The 19,445-nt window shown below is 52.3% G+C and overlaps 1 protein-coding gene across 1 annotated transcript in view; it reads left to right on the top strand.

Moving 5' to 3' along the window:
- LOC104123019 (immunoglobulin superfamily member 3) overlaps positions 1-19,445 on the top strand; it is a 74,954-nt gene that overhangs the window by 43,756 nt on the left and 11,753 nt on the right. Inside the window, 1 exon segment of the mRNA XM_035890749.1 lies at positions 3,372-3,776. Coding sequence (XP_035746642.1) covers positions 3,372-3,776 — 405 coding nt within the window.

Here is a 19,445-nt window from a genome sequence, read left to right as displayed (position 1 = left end):
GGAGTAGAGCTGCCAGCCGGCGTGGGACACCCTACAGAGCCTCCTGGGAAGGGAGCGCTTCTTGAGGATGCAGCCGGTGGAAGACAAGATCTCTGCTAAATCTGCTGGCTGCACTGAAGTGACTGGAAGAGAAGAAAATATTTTTCTATCTGCAGCTCAAACAACTAAGCAGTGGAAGTGCCCTGACCCAAAATGTAAGGCAGTTGACTGGGAATATGTTGTCTTCAAATTACTAATAGACTGCTGGTTTTAAACTCCCCTAAACCAACAAAGTGCTGGGGGTTGACGAGTCAGAATGCCTTGACCGACATGTGGAGGGGTGCACACGCGAGGGTAACTGCATAAAGCCGTCCTGGAGCTGTGATCTGGAAGAGAACAAAGGCCATGCTGTGTGAAGAACAGGAGCAACGGAACCACAACGTTGTCCATGACCAAACTGAACTAGAACCTGGGATCATTGCAGCTGGTACTCTGCTCTGCCAAAGAGCTCCTCCATTTCAAACACAGTGAAACCACATCAGTTTAGGAGAGGGCAGGTAGGGGTTTTGTGTGGATTGTGAATGACTTTGATCCCGCTCAGGCCTTGCTATATTAAGTCCTGGACTAATTCCAAAGTGCTCTGCAGGAAACTGAAAAAAGGATGACTGCTCCTATGAGGCCACTGATTTGCAGAATGCCAGGGCTATAAACAATTGGGGAGCTCTATTGGAAAGTCGAGATAGGAATTTGGGGGGGGTTGGGTTTTTTTTTTTTTCTTCTCTGCAATATTAATCTTAAGCTTTGGCAAGAAGTGTGAGAGACCAGACTTCAAAGTTGCATCATATTCTGATTAAAATCTTGCTTTTTTCCTCCTTTCCTCCCCTTCACTTTTGACCTTCTTTCAGAGGCTGTTCTGAATGGAGCTAGAAGTCTTTGCTGTATGGCTTCCAAAAGCAGGCAGGGACATTAGTTTGTAAAGAGCTGAAGACAGATTCTCATCTGCTTTCAACAGCATCCTCCTCATGAGGTCAGCAGCATTTGGCCTGCTGTTAAGTCCACGTATCAGCCCTTCTCTTTACTCTGCCACTTGTAGAAGTGTTGAGATTAAGTGTTGAGATTTTAAAATGTATCACTTTTATTCCTGTTAAAATTTAAGATGCTTGCAATTGCCCAGCAGTTCCAGAAGATGTGATGGAAAGGTAGTTGTCCCTTCTCCTCTGCTCCTTGTCCCAGAGAAATCACCGGCTGGTGAACACGTTCTGTCAAGTCTGAAGAAATTCCTCGGTCCTCTTCCTACAACTAGCAAAGCTGAAGTAGCTCATGAAAATTTAGTGGAGAAAATACTGAGTATTGTTCCGTTGCTGCTGAATCTGGTATTTTTTGTTCCACGTAATGTTTTCAAAGCATCCCGAGAAAATCAAATGGAAGGTGCTAAGAAAGAGCAAAAGAGGTTTATGGCTACAGAAATTGCTAGTAAAAAAAAATGCGGTAAATTTAGTGACACTCACATTTCAAGTTAAGGTCTAACCATTTGCCAGTCTGCTAGGGTAAGAAACTCTTCAGCTGAACCAGCACGGATGATGTTCAAACCCATAAATCTATCTACAGGGTGGTTCAGAAGCAATAGCCGGAAAAGAGATGTGCTGTTGGGTGAGACCCGATGTCCCTGACCTTCTGAGGATCTCAAGTGCCTGGCAGGGACTTCAGTCCCTGGCGGGCTGCAGAAGGAGGGAGCAGGCAGGGTTGGGGGGGGCTGCTGTTTTCTCATATGGAGGTCTTGCAGAAAATCTGCCCGCTTTTATGCGTGGCTTTTCTCCTTTTGTGTGAAGTCCCGAAGGAAGAAAGGCCTTTGCATGTTAACCTAAGTGCCATGAACGTGTTGGTTGAGTTGAGGACCTGAGAAACAGACTTGGCTTTTGCCCAGCAGTCAAGAGAAGCCCCTTCATGAATCTTCCTTGGCCAGGCCAACCAGAGATGAAACTTTACGAAGTCAGTTGGTCTCGGTGAAATTAAGTTGACTTTCTAGGGCCATCGCTGGCTCAGCGGTGCTCTGAGCTGGGCCCGGTAACACGCTTGCCAGGGCAGGAGGGCTGCTGCAGCCTCTGAAGGTAAGGGCTTACCTGGGTATGAGATGCAGCAGTCCTGCAGAGGAGACAGCCTGGGTCCTGCTCTCTTCTCCCGGATCATCACTGAACATGCTGCAAGAGGCTTTAATCCCAAAGATTGACCTGTTTTCTCAGTAATTACACCTCCCGGAGCTCTGGCATGATGACACCGCGGGGCTGCAGAGGCACTTGCTGGAGGCGCGCAGATACTGGGCACTGGCCAGGCTCTCCCCTGCAGCTGGGGCTGTGCCAGGTGCCAGGAGACTCAGTGCTGCAGGGGGGAGGGAGGAGAGCTGCCAGCCGGCGTGGGACACCCTACAGAGCCTCCCGGGAAGGGAGCGCTTCTTGAGGATGCAGCCGGTGGAAGACAAGATCTCTGCTAAATCTGCTGGCTGCACTGAAGTGACTGGAAGAGAAGAAAATATTTTTCTATCTGCAGCTCAAACAACTAAGCAGTGGAAGTGCCCTGACCCAAAATGTAAGGCAGTTGACTGGGAATATGTTGTCTTCAAATTACTAATAGACTGCTGGTTTTAAACTCCCCTAAACCAACAAAGTGCTGGGGGTTGACGAGTCAGAATGCCTTGACCGACATGTGGAGGGGTGCACACGCGAGGGTAACTGCATAAAGCCGTCCTGGAGCTGTGATCTGGAAGAGAACCAAAGCCATGCTGTGTGAAGAACAGGAGCAACCAGCTTCTCTCTCTCTCTCTCTCTGTTGCGTCCATCCTGGGGTTTCATAACTGCTGTCACCTCTCCAATGCATGAACGAAGGCTGCTACTTCTCACTCTCCTCACCTTTCCTTTACCTGCAGCAACCAGCCACAGACCTGGGGTGGGGGATGGGGTGGGGACCCCCTGCCCGAGAGGTGGATGTGAATCACAGGGTCTGCAAGCAGTCAGGCTGGCGCTGGGTAGCTGCTCTGCCTGGTGCTGCTCCCTTGCCACCGCACTGCTGCATTTCCATACGGGGCTTTGGCAGTGTGCAGAGGCTGGGTGCTTGCCCTCCGGGACTCAGGGGATCTTGCTCCTCTGGGCAAAAATAGAGCATGATCCTGCCCCCGCCGCAGCCAGTGCTCACGCAGGCAGTCACCACTATGCAGGCACTTAACTGTGGTTTTGCCGCTGCTTTTCATGCCATTTTGCAATTGCAAACAAGGAGCCAACACTATGTGAGTGGCTGATTATTCCATGCCCATGACTGGATGACCACGCTCGAGCTTTTGCATGCTAACAGCAGGGCCTTGTTAGGCAGGTGTCTCTCAAAGCTTTTTTCTCTTTCCACAGAGGCCGGCTTTGCTGTCACAGCCATCTCCCGCACCCCCGGGGTGACCTACAACGAGTCCTTCGACCTTCAGTGCATCATCAAGCCCCACTACCCGTCGTGGGTACCAGTGTCGGTGACGTGGCGTTTCCAGCCAGCGGGTAGCACAGAGTTTCACGACCTGGTCACCTTCACGCGTGACGGTGGCGTCCAGTGGGGCGACAGGTACATGGGTTTCCGGACCCGCACCGCCATCGAGAAGGCCGAGTCCAGCAACAACGTGCGCCTGAGCATCAGCAGGGCAAGCGACACGGAGGCCGGCAAGTACCAGTGTGTGGCCGAGCTCTGGAGGAAGAACTACAACAGCAGCTGGACACGGCTGGCGGACAGAACCTCCAATCTGCTGGAAATAAGGGTCCTACGGCCAGGTGAGTGCCCAGAGCATGCGAGAGGAGCTGGGGGGTGCATCGCAGGGACGGGGTACCTACCAGTGCTGCAGTGGTCTCTCCAGAGTGAAGATTGCTCTCATGGCTACAACTGATGTCTCACAGTTGTGCACAGTACAGGTGGGACTGCTTGGCTCTTTGGCCACGGATATGTTGGCTCTCTCTTATTCACCTCTGGGGAACCAGGTCCTCTCTTTGCTCGTTGCGTGCTATTCATGGGGTTTTCTTCTGGGAGGTGAGGTGACTGCAGCTTGGTCCAGTCTCTGGGCTGTTCTTGTGAGACACAGGTGCCTTTCAGGTTGCCACTTGCATTCATCAGAGCAGACTAACCTGGGGAAGAAAGGAGAGGGACAGGGCAAAGAGGATCAAAGGAGAGAGACATGCTCCGTCCAAAGCCTGCGCATGCAGACGTGCCATAGGTGAGGTGCTGCAGCTCTTGTCTAGTAGCTGGCTGCATGTCTTGCTCTGCTGGAGACATCTTCAAAAGCAGCTAGTGAGCAAAGAGCCTGACTTTCATACCCACCAGAAACCGAGCCCTTTCCAGCTGGAAGTCACCAAGGCTATGGGTGCCCACACAGAGTGTGCAACAGCCAGGCAAGACTTCTGGCTTGGTAGGGAGAGTCAGAAAACCTGTGTGGTGCTTATGCTCCATGTACAGCCAGTGGAGAGAGTTAGGTACCTTCTGTAGGCCTTATCGCTGATACTTTGGTGTGGTGCCTTCTACTGTCCTTGAAGGGTGCAGAGATGCATGGTCAGGGCAGCTCTGGGCTGTCGCTGAGCTGAATGGTTTATTGCTGTCTTGGCCTTACGGCTTGAGCTGATGTTTGGAGTGAGGCTTTTAGCACCTTTAAGACTCTTGGCTCAGGTCCTTGCAGCATGGTCAGTCCTCCCTTCGTATTCCTGTGCAGAGGGACTCCTTCCTAGGGTCTGTTCTTCTGGCTTGAGCTTTCTGGTTTTCCCCTCAGTGGCCTTTTTCATACTCTCCTCCACCTTCCCCAACCCTTAGCATGTCTTTGGAAAAGTCAGGGCATGCTGTGAGCTCCAGGCACCTCATGAGCTCTCCATCCTCTTTTTTCCCCTCCCTCCTTCCTTGCCCTCATCTCCAGGTTAATCGTCTCCATTTATCTTGATTATCCTGCCTTGTAATACATGTTTTATGGCTTGCAAGGTCAGGTTGGTGATGTTCATCATTTTAGCTTATTTCCCTAGGAAACGGTGTTGACTGGCTGTGGTCCCTGGTGTAATATGCTTCTTCATGGCACATCTCTGTGCATGCATATGTGTGTGAGACAGAGAGAAAGAGAAGTCCTTGATAACAGCTTCCAGAAGAGAGCCTCTGTGTCACAGCTCAGGGTGGACAGGAGGATGTTTAAAGGGCATTTAAACCATGCTCTACCAGCCAGTTCTTCTTTACTGGAGCAATAACCATCAAGTGATGCCTTAACAGAACAAGTCATGTAGGTCTCTGTGGTTTTTACTTCTCCCTATCTCTCTGCTGCTCAACAAACTACAGCTACACAAATCTTAGCTGTCAGTCCAATGAGCCTTGCACAATGTTTGTGGTTTTATGACCCACAAGAGGATGGAGGAGAAGAGGGGGACTCCTCAGAGCATCCCCAGTGCCACGGTTGAGCTTTCTCTGTGTTTTGTTTCCATGTCCCAGGCAGCCTCTGAGAGCGGGTGGTTGATGTTCTCCGTGCATGCAATGCTGGCAGTCATACCAGCAACTGCTGTGGTGTTCCCTGGTTTTGCGGGCTGCAAAAGGTTGTGTCGTGTCATGTCATTGCTGGGTCTTGGGCTGGATAAGGTCCAGAGAGGAGCCAGAATGATGTGGGAGGCTCCTTCCTCAGTCACCACAGGTCAGACCTGTGCTGGTGAAGCAGATACTGGTTTTCAGGTTAATATCCAGGGCCGCTTCAAAAGGGGTCATTTGGGACCCCTGAAAAACTGATCACCTGAGGACTCTGTTGATCTAAATCTGTGGCTCTGTAGTTGCCTTAATATGGTATAACTTCAGGCTGCTACTGGATGTCTATGTCCTAGCTTTCTCCTTTCCCTTGCCCGCAAGCCACGGGTTCCTGCTTTGACCCATGTGCCAGTGAGTTTGGGGTGAACTGTCTCCACTAAGGGACACCATAAAGAAGGCTTCTCTGGAGGCCTTTCGGCAAATTGAGCCAGTGTGTGTTTCCAGATTGTAAGTTAATGCTGGGATTCTGGTTTCCTCTTAAACCCCTGCTCGCTGTTTATCAGAGTGACCTTTCTAGTTGGCAGGTTCCAGGTGCAGACATGGCAATCGATACACATCAGCCTTTAAAGTGTGTTCAGGTGAGAAAGGTAAAATAGCGGCTTCCTGACTGCTTCATTAATCTCTTTGCTTTGTGGAATCCCACATCCTCAAGGGACAGGGTGCTGGAGCCTCTCCTGGTGTGTCAGTTTGCTGTTTCAGTGCTAGGCTGTCTCTCCTCGGCGCTCTTGCAGTGGGCAGTGTTTGTAGTTGTCATCCGTGCTGAGTGGTAACTGCGGAGGTGACGGTGCTGGTTTTGAATTGGCATGTATTAATGTGGCTGCAAAGTAACTTCACCTACGGCTATCTCGTGGCCAGCAGGTAATGTTGAGGAAATGCCAGCAGCTTGAAACACACCGGTCCTTTCCTACCCCTGGGAAGAAACGAGCAGTATTTGAGAAACAAAACACGTAGCTCCTGAAGGAAGGAGTGAATAAGGCAGGCAATGGCAGCATTAATCCAGCTCTGAAGTGAAGATCTGTAGGTGGGATGGCAGAAGTGCCCTGCATGGCACCTGGAGCCAGATTCGGCCTTTGAGTGTGACGTTCCTGGCCCCTCGGGCATGACGCAGTTATTAAGCAGCATGAGGAAAAGCCCTACGAAGGATGCTGGCTGTGTACACATGAGAGCTTACAGAGAATTGAGGTATCACGAGGCTATGTTGTCCATCACTTGGTGACTTGGGAAAACGCAGTGGCAGCAGGATCTGAAGCTCCAGTGTTTCTCCCTCTCGTGGCCTGCTCCTTGCTGTCATGCAAGCCAGCATGAGCTGGGTTGCAAAATATGGGGAAGGTTGAGCACAGGTACGGCATGCTGCCTCAGGTAGCTCATGTGTGCTTTGCAGGAAGAGGGACCTGCACTGCTGTAGGGTGAGTGCTGGGTTTTAACTGCTGTGGGCTGGGGCAAACATCCAGGCTGGTGTTGGGGGTCTGTCGGGCAGGGTTGTGGACCAGACTGGCGAGCGGCTAGGTCGCTTGTGGCCATTTCGTGTCCTTACAACACAGCGCTCTCCTTTTTACTTCCATCTCTCAGGCTTCCTGTTGTTTCTTTCCCGGTGAGCTTGTGTTGCAGCAGGAGGGGAGGAACAATAAAAGCATGGCTCGGTTCATGACAGCTGCTTCCCCAAAGCCAAAGGTGGCAGGAGACCACACAGAGGAGCGCCCCAAGTGCGGGGGTGGAGATTTCTTCCCACCCGCAGCCTTGTGTTTGGGGCTCCCCTTCCGCTGCAGTATCTGGCCTGCCGCTGAAACCCTGGTTCTCTTGTCCCCGAAAGCTGGGGCTCTGCCCCCTTCCTCACGCAGCGTGGAGGGGGAACGGTGGCCTGGGCTCCCAGTCCTGCCTGAGGGAGGAAGGTGGTAGATAGATGCATGTGGGTCAAGGGGAGATCTGAGGGCTACCAGGCAGCCTCTGTTCCCAGCTCCTCCTTGGATCTTGCTTCTCTCTGCCAGGCTTTCGGGGATGGAGTGGCTCAGACGGGAGGTGCTGTCTGGGAGCAGCATGTGTCCCTGCGGTCTGTGGGACTCAGACAAGGGCAGCAGACAGTCTCCGGCGGCACTGTGCATGATGAGGGCTCTGGAGAGGCTAGGACATCTGGGTAGGACTCTTTTGGCAAGGAGGCTTGAGCAGATTTGTGGTGGTGTATTAAATCGCCATTGTCCTCGTATGCATTACTGCACTTATCTTTCCCCTGCAGCACAAGCGAGGGGGTGATTCAGCAGAGCTTTGAGAGTGCCTGGGGTCTGAGCGCTGGGGAGCCTTTCTGGCAACAGCAGGTTAAAAAAGCAGAGCTTTCACCCAAGCAGGAAATTGTGTCAAAGCCCCCCAAGCACCCCCTCGCCCCTTTCATACTTGGGCACAGACCTGCCCATCCCAACCTGCAGGGCACCCACCTCCCCACACCTCTTCCCACCCCTCCATCCTCATGTCATCCCTCGTCCGGTTCCGTCATGACTAATCCCGGAGCGGGTGCACGGGGAGAAGCTGCAATCGCCTCTATAAATCTGCAGTTGCCTATTGCTGCCGGCTTTTTGACAGTAATGAACGTGGGAGGAGGGATGGGGAGGGGTGGCGGGGGATGATAACTGAGCAGATGCCAGGGGTGCTGGGCTCCTCGCTGCTTTTTTGCAAGCCAGGCTATGGCAGATTGATTGACCTGGGAGCCGTCAAGCAAACAAGGCAGTCAGGCTCTTCATTAGAGCATTAATTAGCTTCCAGGGTCTCTCCGGGCGCTGCTTCGTAAACTTTGGTTTATTAGGAGCTGTCAGGTTCAGACCATCGTGGAGGGGGAGGGTGGAGGCTCCTCAGCTGGCCTTGGAGAAGGGGGAGGCTTCTTCCTGAACCTTACTTTGGGAGCAGGGTGGGCACAGAGTGCTCTGCCGTTCTCCTGCTGTCCATGAGAAACCACCGCTGATGGCAGTCTGGCGGCGTTGAGGTAGCAGTGGCCGGAGAAACCTAAGGAGTGGGGAGCAGAGGACCCTTACCTCTTGGTCCAAGCCCATCCCTGGCAGCCGCAGAGAGGCTGCTCAGTATCCCACTCGTCCTTCCCTCTGAAGACTCGGTGATGGTTGTAACGGCACAGGCTGGGGACATGGGGAGGTTGAGGAGGGAATGAGGCAGAAAAGACTTGGGAAAACAGGCTGCTTTATGGCACACTTGATTTTGGGAAAGGAGGACTGATTTTCAAGCAATTGCCAAGACACTTGCATAGAACCAGGAGAGGCTTTCCCTAACAAATTAAAATCAGGTATTACTGTTAATGCCTTTCTTCTGTCTCATTTCTTAGTAACGTCTGCATATGAGGAATCCTCTCATGGATGGATGTGAAAGATGCCTTTTCTACCACGGGTGTCCAGTGGGGTACTGACCGCTCCCAGACTCTTGAATAGAGGCTCAAACAAGTGTTTTCAAAGGCCACTTTGGAAAGTGCCTACTTAAATACCTGACACTTTTTGCTGCTGGCAGCATCCAGCAATAAAGTTAAACAAGGAAAGCTAATGAGCTGGAAACTTCCTTACAGGAGTGAAGTCTGGAAACTTAAGTTTGCTGCTTGCTTGATCCCAGAGTGGTTTTGCTCTGTAGAATAGCACTGCTTCCCTGCTTTATGGCTGCCTGCTCCATCTGGCAAACAGTTGTACTCTTGCGTGAGTGATGGAGGAGTGCTCAGGAGAGACAGGAGGCTGTTCAGCAGCAGCCACGGCTGTGGCGCAGAGCAATCTCGTCTCCCCTGGGTGCTCGGGGACTTGCTCCTTTCCCTTCATCACCGGTGGGGTAAGACCTGCTGTTCTGCCTCAGAGCTGCTGCTCTTTCCTGTCGGCTTCCAGCACACCAAACAGACAAAATGAAGGGGTTCGGTGTTGTGTGACCTGGGGCTGTCCCCTTATATAGACCTGCATTAGCGACCCAGCTGGAGCCCTTTTCCAGGTAGCACAGGTGGGTTTGCTTCCTCCACCTCATAACCCTGGTAGTCTCCTACCCTTGCACGTTTGCCTTGGGGAGCTCTGTCCCCACACTTGCCGGGTCCCCTGGGACAGCTTCCTCACTTACTCTTGCTGTCACCTCCTTGGCACAGTTATTTATCCCAGGCTAGCACACCTGGGGTGCTTTTTCTCTGCACTTAGCCATCACACGCTGCTCCCAGCATCCCTGTCCCCCATCTTCTCCATGTACCATCACTGTCACACACACCCAAGAGCCTTCTCGCTGCTGCTGTGGTACATAACATACCCTCTAGTGTTCTGGCACTGGTTTGTAAATACAGATTTGAGGTGGGGTTTCGCCACATGAGGATGCTCTCCCTGCCCTGCTCGCAGCGGGGCGCTTGCTGGCTGGCCTTGTCAAGCTGGCTGTGGTTTCGGAGAGGTGCTCCACCATGTTATTCAGCTGGGCAAATCTGGCCCAATGCGGGTCATGTGTGGGTGTGAGGTTATTTTGGTGTCAGCAGAGCTGCAGCAACCAGAGCAAACAGGGTCTTGATCCCACAAAAACATTGCCACGTGGAAACGAGCCCATCGGCGTGAGCAGCAAGGGAGGGAGCTCATGCTGGCTGTGCTGCAGCATTCCTGACCCAGCACGGGCTGGGGGTGCCGACACTGGGTCTTACAGGGTCCGTGTTTCACCTCCCCACCCCCCCGCCTTTGGTTTCCTGCCTGGGAGCATTGATACTTGGCTCCTCCGCAGTTTTGCCCATGAAATGTTTCTGTCAGAGCCAAGTGTGCTGAGCTGACTGCAAGTCAGTTATGTTCAGGGCTTCCCTTGGGGCTTTAGCCTGGAAAATGCACCCAAGGGCATAACCTGAGAAGTTGGATTTTAAATGTGTGAAGCATCTCAGATGCATTTCACGAGGGTGAAGGGGGCAGGAACGCATCCTTGCACCTAGTGGGACCCTAACCCAGCTCAGCCTGCTCTGTGTGTGCCCATTGATCTTCCCTGCGGGCAGTCTTGCTTTTCAGCCCCTGAACAAGGCTGACAATGCCAGGAGACCTGAGATGTATTCAGAATATGCTGCTCTGTTCAAATTAACTCTCTTCAAGGTTACTTTTTAGGAGCAATTTTTTCACTTCGATTTCAAAGCCCTCTCTGCTTCTCTCTTTGATATCTCCTGAGTGGTTTTCCACTCCCATTTGCAGCATGCATATACAGAACCACGGTGTCAGCCTGTTTGCAGTCTGTGCACATGCACCTTCTTTCATGCTGTCTTGAACATCTTCTCTCCACACACTAGCTTCTCATCGATTCTCTGTTTGCTCTCCTTGGACTAAAATACTCTGCAGTGAACAGTACTTAGACATTGTCCAGCTCTAAAGCTTTGCGCATCCCTCATGTCCTTGAAGTCTTCAAAAGCAGAGTCAGGAGGGCCAGCCCTTGCAGGAGAGGGAGCACTGACGATGAGCGGGTTTCCAGCCAGGTGTTGACCACCGTTCTCCTTCCCCAGTCCGTGCATGGAGCCCCAGCCCCTTGGCTGCCCCACTGGTCTCCACAAGGTGAGTGGCCTCAGGGCCGGCAGACTCAGTGCTGCAGCAGCGTGATTTTTCTCTTGCTGCATTCTCAGCCCTCCAGTCAGCATGGTACCCAGGCCAGGTGTCCCTCCCAGCATTCCCGAGCAGCAGCTTTGGCTGTCCATCCTTGTGCATGGGACCTGTACCATTTTTCTAGCTTCCATATCACACAGGATGCTTCTCCTGGGATGAGAAACTACACATTCCCCATCAGTCCTTTGCACAGGCAGGCTGTGTCCTGTTTTGAGAAGAACAGTGCTGAGCAGCCAGGCAGAGAGATGGCCCAGCCCCAATTGCTGTAAATCCCCTGCCTCTTGCCTTCATGAGCATTGGTTCGACTGATGGTCTGGGGTTGTCTTCTGCTGGTGGGACACAGCTGGCTGGACACAACGGCTTTGCTCTTCAATGCGACAGTGACCTGCATAGGCAGGTGGTGCAGCAATGCCCACGTAAAGGAAACAACTTCAGTAAAATAAACCCAGCCATTTTTTCCCATGGTGATTTTACCTTGTGAGATTAATACCTCTGTGTCAACAGGATGAACAAGGACAATTTTCGTCTGAACGCTTTTCCAGAACCTTGGTTCATAAGAGGCTGATTATTTTGGGATTTCTACCTGTTCTGACATTGGTCAGAGACTAAATTCCTGGGGTCACTGAACCTGTGATCTGCTTCCTTACAGCAAAATGGCAGGCTCCGGACATGCTGAACCTATGGTTCAGGGTCTTTTATTTTAACATGTATACACAAAAGGTGGCTCCCAGGGCCATCTTACTTGGTTAAATAGGACTTTGGGATGCTGTTAAAGAAAATTCCTATGCTTTCCCCTGTTCCATATGATAGAGAAGCAGGGAGCCTAGATAATGATGGATCTGTAGGCCATCCTGCTGTAATAATTCCTCTATCCTTAAGAAGTTCAAGACGACAGTTTCTTGAGAAACGACAGATGGCTCATTTCGCTTGGTTGTTCTTCCACACAGTAGACAGATTTGCCAGTTAATTTATGGAGGCAGCAGTATCCTGAGCATTTAGGGTGCAGGTGGAGCTGATAGAGCACTTGGTTGCACAGAAGGAGGTGATCCTCATCCCTCGTGCGTGCTGCTGGCTGCATGGTCCTGTCCCATTCCTTGTGCCAGCATCAATCCCGCTGTGCACCAGCTCAGTTTGCTAAACCTGCAGAAAATTAAGCCAGTGGAAAGGAATAGTTAAAGGTGAGTTAGCTCTTGGGTGGATTCAGTTTGGTCCTTCTCAGGGGTCTTTATCTTTGCATGGAGGGCAGCACTGACAACCTGGGGCTGGCAGGGCTTGTGAGGGCAGCGTCCAAAAGACTTCGTGATCCTGCCTGAGGTCTGTCTGGAGAGCTTGCTCTCTGGATGGCAAGAAAATGGCATTTTGTACCACCCTCAGCATCTTATCTCTCTCTGCATAGCAGCCAGCTCTTTAGCGGTAGCTGCTGAAAACACTCAAGTCAAATACAGTGCGTGCAAAAGTCAGCCATGCGCTACAGGGTGCAGCTGTACTCTCAGCGTGCACCTACACAAACTTCTCAAGTATTTTTCTGACACCCTGTTAGGAAATTTGGCCATTAACGGCCAGCGTCCAGAATGGCATGGGAGTTTGTGTGTAGTGCTGCTGTATTTGTTACAACTTGCTCTTCAGGTACATTGAATTACTTTTTTTTCCTAATTGACAGAGCACTCCTTTGTTTGAAATCTTCCTGATGAGGGGTTGATTAAATATCTCAGTACGTTATTTTTTTCTTTCTTTATCCTCGGTGGCTGTAGCTTGGTACTGAATTTATCTTCCGGTGATCCTATCTCCATATTTTAATTTTCAAGTGATCAGTGAGCCGTATATTGTTCTCTGACAGCAGGCACAACTCATGCTGGGAATCTTTTATTCCTCCCTCCCCTCCCCTCTCTCCTGCAGAACTTTTACATTCATTTCAGGGTTTGGCAGGAAGGTTTCTGGGTGTAGGTTTGTGGGGCATTTTGCTTTGGGGCATACTTGTTTCTTGCTGTCCTTCAGAGAGACGTGGTTTCTGTTTCTTGGGGAAGCTCTTCCTTTTCCCAGGCCAGTGGCATGTCCCAGCCTGTGGTCTCTGGCTTACCCATGGCTGGACCTTGGAGGCCGTGGGCTTCCTAGCTTTCTCCATCCCGGCACTACACACATGACCTTTTCCGTATATGCCACAGATGTATGGCTTCTGGGCTTCAAAGAGACTTTCTGGGTCACATACGCATCCTTCCCCGAGGCCCCGCTTGGTTACCTGCTAGTTTGTTAGCTGCTCCGCAGACTCCGGCGTAGCACGGCTGGCAATCCCAGGCTGAGCAGATGTCCTCGTCACCGCCTGCAGTGCTTGTGCCACAGCGTGAGGCGTGCGGCGATGGACTTTGCCCGCTACCGATGTGTTCGGTAGGTCAGCGGTCTGACCGTGCTGCTTTTTGGGAGAGGGAGGCATTAGGCCAGTTGCCAGTAGGTTTGGTTGATGCGGTGCTCACCTTCTGTGGGTACAGCAGAGCATCTGATGCAAGCAGGTCCCCCACAGAGTACGAGGGGAGATGCCCATTCTGTTTTGCCACAGCACCCACCGGCAGCATTTTAAGCATGTCAAGCTCCACTTCCCCAAGTTACAGTAGTACAGTGTGCTTCGGGGCACGTGCCTGTGCATGGTGCTCACTTTTGGGATGGGGCTGTTGGAATGGGTGATGGTCAGCATGGATATGCACAGCTTACTGAAGTACCCAGCAGTAGCTGGGCCACAGGCTATGAGGCTCGGGAACGTCTGTGCTTGCTGGGCTATGGACTCTGCGGCAGCTTGCTGAACACAGTGACGTGTGGGTCACCTGGTGGTTTATTCCTGGCCTCTTTCTGTTCCTGAGAGGAGGCGGGTCACAGCCAGCTCCTAGGCTTGCTCCTGGGGCTGGGAGCACCCGCCAGTCTGTGCTGCAGGAGGCATTATTTGTGGCATTCATACAAGGAACCGTAAATTCAGGAGAGAATTGTCATGGAGCTGATTTTTAGCAAAATGTGAGCAGTACTTGTAGGGAGGAAGAGACCAAGGGGGGGCATAGGGGTGGCGTTTGGGTGGCCAAGGGGCATGGCTTGGGGGAGTGAAGGCATGCCTGCTCCTTCCCACTCCGTGCAGGGGCTCTGCCCTGGCTCAGCCCCCTGTGAAAGGGCCATCGCACCGTCTCTTCCAGGGGAGTCGGGCAGGGCAGAGCGGAGTTGGATTAGCAGCCTGTCTGACTGCAAGCAGGCAGTACTGTCCCTGCGGGGAGGGAGAGGGGAAAAAAGGTGACACATATCCATCCAGACTAGCAGTCAGTCAGTTTGGTGGCTTGTCCAAAGACCAATCTTCTCTGTATGAGAAAGGAGTAGCATGCAAAAGTGAGGATTTAACCTTAGGAAATTAGTAGGCTAGAGAGACCATAGGAAGCCCTGCAAAGATAGGAGAGCTCCAGCTGCATCTCTCTATCGCTGCTGCAGACAGACCTATATTCTGCTTTTGTTTGCATGTCCAACCCAGAGCAGCCCACGTGCAACCAGGACCTGAGCCGTTTGGGGACCGTAGAAACCTTTGGCATTGCTATGAAACCAGCACTGCTGAAGGTCAAGATGGCAGGCTGGTGTTCAAAGTCAAAGCCTCAGCTCCTTTGTCTGCCCGCTTGGGAGGGGGCAGCAGCTGAGCCTTCCTCAGGAAAGGGTTAACGTTGTCTCTCCTTCCCATGGAGCTGCTCTCCCAATAATTCAATCATGTCAGCCTGTTTGCAGGCAATAATTCATTGTTATAGGAACACTACAGTAAAGTGACAAGTTAATAATGGCAGTAATAATGGCAGGCAAAGTCTAATGCTATTTCCCTTTCTTCTGCTCCTGTTGCACCAGCAGCCTCCCATGTTGGCTAATGCAATTTGCAACCTCGCTAATCCAGTTTCAGGAGGGATTGTGTTCTGTTAAAAGAGAGTAACAGGAGTCGGGAGCTGTGCTGCCATGTTCCTGCCATCTCTGGAGAGGCTGCCCCGGCACTGGAAGTCTTTGTCTTTGCTTTGCTGTGATTTCTATGCCACGGTTAAGCCTAATGAGCAATGTCCTCCTAGGAGCATCCCATCTTCTTCCCTTCCGCGAATGCCTTTCCTCTTGACGCCCCTTCTCTGAAAGAGCTCGCACATCTTTCTCTTTTGAACATTGGTTTGCTTGCAGCTAACCTAGTAAATGTGAGTCACCCACCCCTCGCCACGCTGAGTCAGAAGGCTGGCGTGTACTTGCTTGACTCCCGTTGCCCCAGTTCCCCACGGTCATTAACGCCGGTGTCCTTGCAACGTGTGTGGAGGCAGAGGGGGCTCTTCAGCCCTGCTTTGTGGAAGGGAGAAGGGCTGGCAGAGGTGCTGAGCGTTAGTACATGCCTGAGCCTGTGGCAGGGCAGTGACCTGTACATGGATTCCTTGAATCCCAGGCAAACATCCCCAGGCAGGAATTTGGGCACCGAGTGGTTTTGGGGCCCTAGTGAGGGAAATGATGAGGCATTTCTGGGTTGTGACCGCAGGCTGAGGGGTTGGCTGAGTTTGTGCTAAAAGCCCGGCTGGTGCCTTTCAGGGTTGTATGCTGAGGGTACGATGGGTTCCTCGCAGGAAGAGTCGCCTTGGGGCCGTGCTCCTGGAAATGAGTCTGTCCTGATCAACCTGGTAAACTCCATGCATGGTGTTAAGCCATGTCTGGGTTCCGGCTGGGTTAGCCTCATTTCTGCTCCCCCCTGCCCCATCCCCCTTCAGCACACTGAAATCCCGATGGAGGCTTTTAAAAGTAGGACATTCCCCAGGAAAACTTTTTGCAACACTTCATCAGTTCTCTCCAGGCAAGAGCGTCTTCTGGCGGATCTCTCCCCAGAGGGCAGCAGCCTCCAAAGTGGGACACTGCCTCCCCGCTATGGTGACAGGGCTCCCCGGGGGGCGCTCTGGGCTGGTGGTGGCCGTCCTCCTGCCCACTCCTCCTGTGCCACCCGTCCCGTGGCGGGTCCGGACCGGCCTCCTCCCCCAGCCGGCGGCCCCCTCCTCCTTTGCTGCAGGGCAGCACGCTGGGGTTCCGTATGGGGTTTTTTGGGGGGCAGGGTATCTTCAGCTGCAATTAAACATCGCCATTCCCAGGGCTGCTTGGTAATAGTGCCTCCCAGGTGGGAAGTGAACTCCCGCTGTTGTATTTTCTTGCTGCCTACAAGGGAAGATGATGTAAGGAGTCTGAGACAGAGCATCTTTTCATCACAGCATTTTCAGGTACAGGTTGCGAAGTGCTTTGCTGAAGGTAAGTGTTGTAACCCCTGCTTGATAATTAGGAAACAGAGGGGAGGGAGCCAAGTGGCTTCACCGTGGCAGCGAGTCAGCAGAAAAGCTGTGAATCGCTCACTGCCGCTGTCCTCCTCCTCTGATGACTGCTTTCCCTTCCCCCAAGTATTTGTGTAACTCTGCTGACCACATGCCCAGCTTGAGGAGACCGATGGCCTGCTTGATGGTGTGTAGAAAACCCCTACCATGTATATCAGATTGGAGAGTACCTAGCCACGCTGTAGCCGGCTGTGGTTGTAAGGTGTGTCTGACCTGGCCCCCCAGCCCAGAGGTGGAATCTTTGAGGACCAGAGGCTGCTGCAGGTATCCTGAGGCAATGCGTGTCCCTGCAAATGAGTGGGGAGGAAAGTTTTCCCTGGCCTGGGAATTACTGCAAAGGGACGATGATGCTGGAGGACAGTCTGTGAGGTGAGGTGTCACTTACTAAAGTGTATGGGCTTGCTGCGGACACCTAGCGTCTTTGCCAGCTTCTCCACCTGAAGAATGTACATGTAACCTCCCTGTGTCCTGGCCAAGCTCCAGCCTGGGTCGTCACCCATTGAGCCTCGTGGAGCTCCTCCAGCAGATGCGGCAGGATGCCCTCAGCCATGCGGGAGAGCGCGTCTCCGTGCCACCGGAGAGCTGATGTCTTCCGTCCTGGCCTGCACGCGTTCTTTTCGCAGGTTGCATGGCTTCACAGGGGCTGGGAGACCAGGCTAGCTTAAAAAAAATATGAGGGTTGTAACCATGACTTGTTGCCAGTGTAAATTGAAAGCCTTAATAGCATATGCAGGGCCAATTACAGTACATCAAGGTACGATATCCTCTTTACTGGCACCCCCCAGGGAGCCAGGAGACATCGTGGCAACAGGATTATGGTTTGCAGATAATATGCACGATAACTTCCCCTAGACACATGCACCTGTTTCCCTCTCTAAGCAGATGTTCGGGAGGCTGTTAAGAGAACATCAGCCTCTTGACAGCGCAGCAGAAAATGCCGTGTAACCGTGCCTGTTCACATCGCTGCGCCCGCCGCCTCCGCTGCTTGACAGAGGGCTGGAGCAGCCCTGCCCTGACACACCGAAACCCCAGCCCCCCGGGGCAGACTGGATCATCTCAGCGTTTGAAGGCCGAGCCCTCTCCTGGCTCCCTGCCCAGGCAAATCCCCCAGCCAGGAAAGGGAGTTTCCCCTGTGTCAGAAGGGCGAGGCGAGGCTGGCTCAGTGCCTGGGGTGTCCGTCATCTTGCAATTTTGCTCAGGCACCAGCAGCTACAATCGTTCCTGTGTCATGCAGGCATCTTTAAACATGACCTGGCAAGCTGCACGGGGCATAGCGAGACCCACTTTGCCCTGGAATAGACTTACCACCAGGATGGAAAGAGATTGACTCCCTGGCATTGTATTGTGCCATCGCCATCACCCTGGACCCCTAACTTCAGGATTTTTTTTCTTTTTCTCTCTCCTTTTAAATCATTCTTCCCAAGGGCAAGATGAGCCTTTTGGTTTAGATTGCATATCTGTGAGTGGTGGCTGACGATCCTCCCTCCTCTCCTCCTGGGGGAGAGCAGAAGTGCGAGCAGCCCCACGAAGCTTCCCGTGCCTTGGCCAGACTGCGGGCAGAGGATCTCAGCCCCGCATGAGCAAGCAAACCGGCTTGCAGCCCGAAGGTGAAGCTGCCCCAGGGTAACCTGTGCACCACAGTGTTTCCAACTCAGCGTGCTGTTTTCAGCCTGTGGCCTGTGAAAGCCGTGAGCTATTTCTATAGGATCCGCAAAAGGTAATGAAGAAGAGGTAGGCGTGAGTTTGCTATGCAGGAGCCGGTGCCTGGATGGGGAAGCATTTGGTGTTCGCAGATTGGAAAAGACTGAGAATGTCCTCTCTAATTGTGTGGGAGGGAAACAAAACCTGCACTTGTATCTTCCGTGGTGTGCCTCCGTTAGGAAAATAAGTCACGTTAGCTGAGAAGTGCATTGGCAGGGGTGTCATTATATATCAGCGATACCTCTAATCTAGACGAAATTTTGCGCGTGGTGTTACAAACCTGTGTGAGCCCATGCAGTCTAGCAAAGGGACGACCTGTAATTCCCTGCCAGGGCCTGTTGCTCTCACTGGTAGCAGCAGTAGAAGTGATGACCTCATCAAGATTTGGGGGACTCCATGCATGCGTGGGCAAATGCCTGAACGCTGGCTGCAACGGCTGCCAGGGAGGACTCGGAGGGCTGGGGGGTGTGCGTGGAATTTAAGATCTCATATTTACTGGAGTTAGTAAGATTTCTTCCCCATCACCCTTACCCCCACAAAAGAAGACGTCTTCCCAGGTGTCAAATGGAAGCAGGAAGAGCTGCACGAAGGCCACCCAGGAGCCCTTGGATGACCTCAGGGGTCCGTGTTGTTTGTACACAGTGAGAACTGCCGGGATTATGGTCCGGGAACAAGCCCTCGCTGCCTCAGTGAAATACATCTGTCACGTATGAGGTGCAGGTCGGTTGCCCCAAACACCAGGCTTAAAAATACTCTGGTGCCCATCCTCCTTATTTTCATCTGCTGGAGGTGCTGTGATGTGGGAAGAGCACAGGGAGGGATGCTTGGATCTCAGCAGCCCCGGTCTGGCTCTCTGTGTGTGTGTTGATATTTAGCAACCCCGCCACACGCAGCATGTGTATATACTGCATTTTAATAGATATAGGGCTACTGACTTAACATACACGGTTACTATAGTAACAGAGGTTTCCTTAGTAACGGTTGCAGAAAATAATCTAGTACCAATTAAAATAAACTGTTTGGAAAGGGGGCTGGGGGAGAAAGGAAACTGCTGAGAATCACCTTCCCCTTTATTGGTTCATCTCCCAGGGACTGGGAAGATTGATTAATGCTTGAAATAACCTTTCTTAACCAACTGCCAGCCAAAAAGGTGGGACGAGTGTGGGTGGGGTGGCTAAAGCTGCTGTCCTGAAGTGAAACAAAGGGGAAGGAGCATGTCTGGGGTATGGCAGAAACACAACAGGGTGATGCTAAACCTCTCCATTAGGTTGAAGTCGCCAGGGAGGAAAAACAA

The sequence above is a fragment of the Egretta garzetta genome, unplaced genomic scaffold (genome assembly GCF_000687185.1).
Source record: "Egretta garzetta isolate BGI_Z169 unplaced genomic scaffold, ASM68718v1 scaffold383, whole genome shotgun sequence".
Classification (NCBI taxonomy): Eukaryota; Metazoa; Chordata; class Aves; order Pelecaniformes; family Ardeidae; genus Egretta; species Egretta garzetta.
Note: the sequence above shows the minus strand (reverse complement) of the source record. Positions and strands in the feature narration are given on the sequence as shown.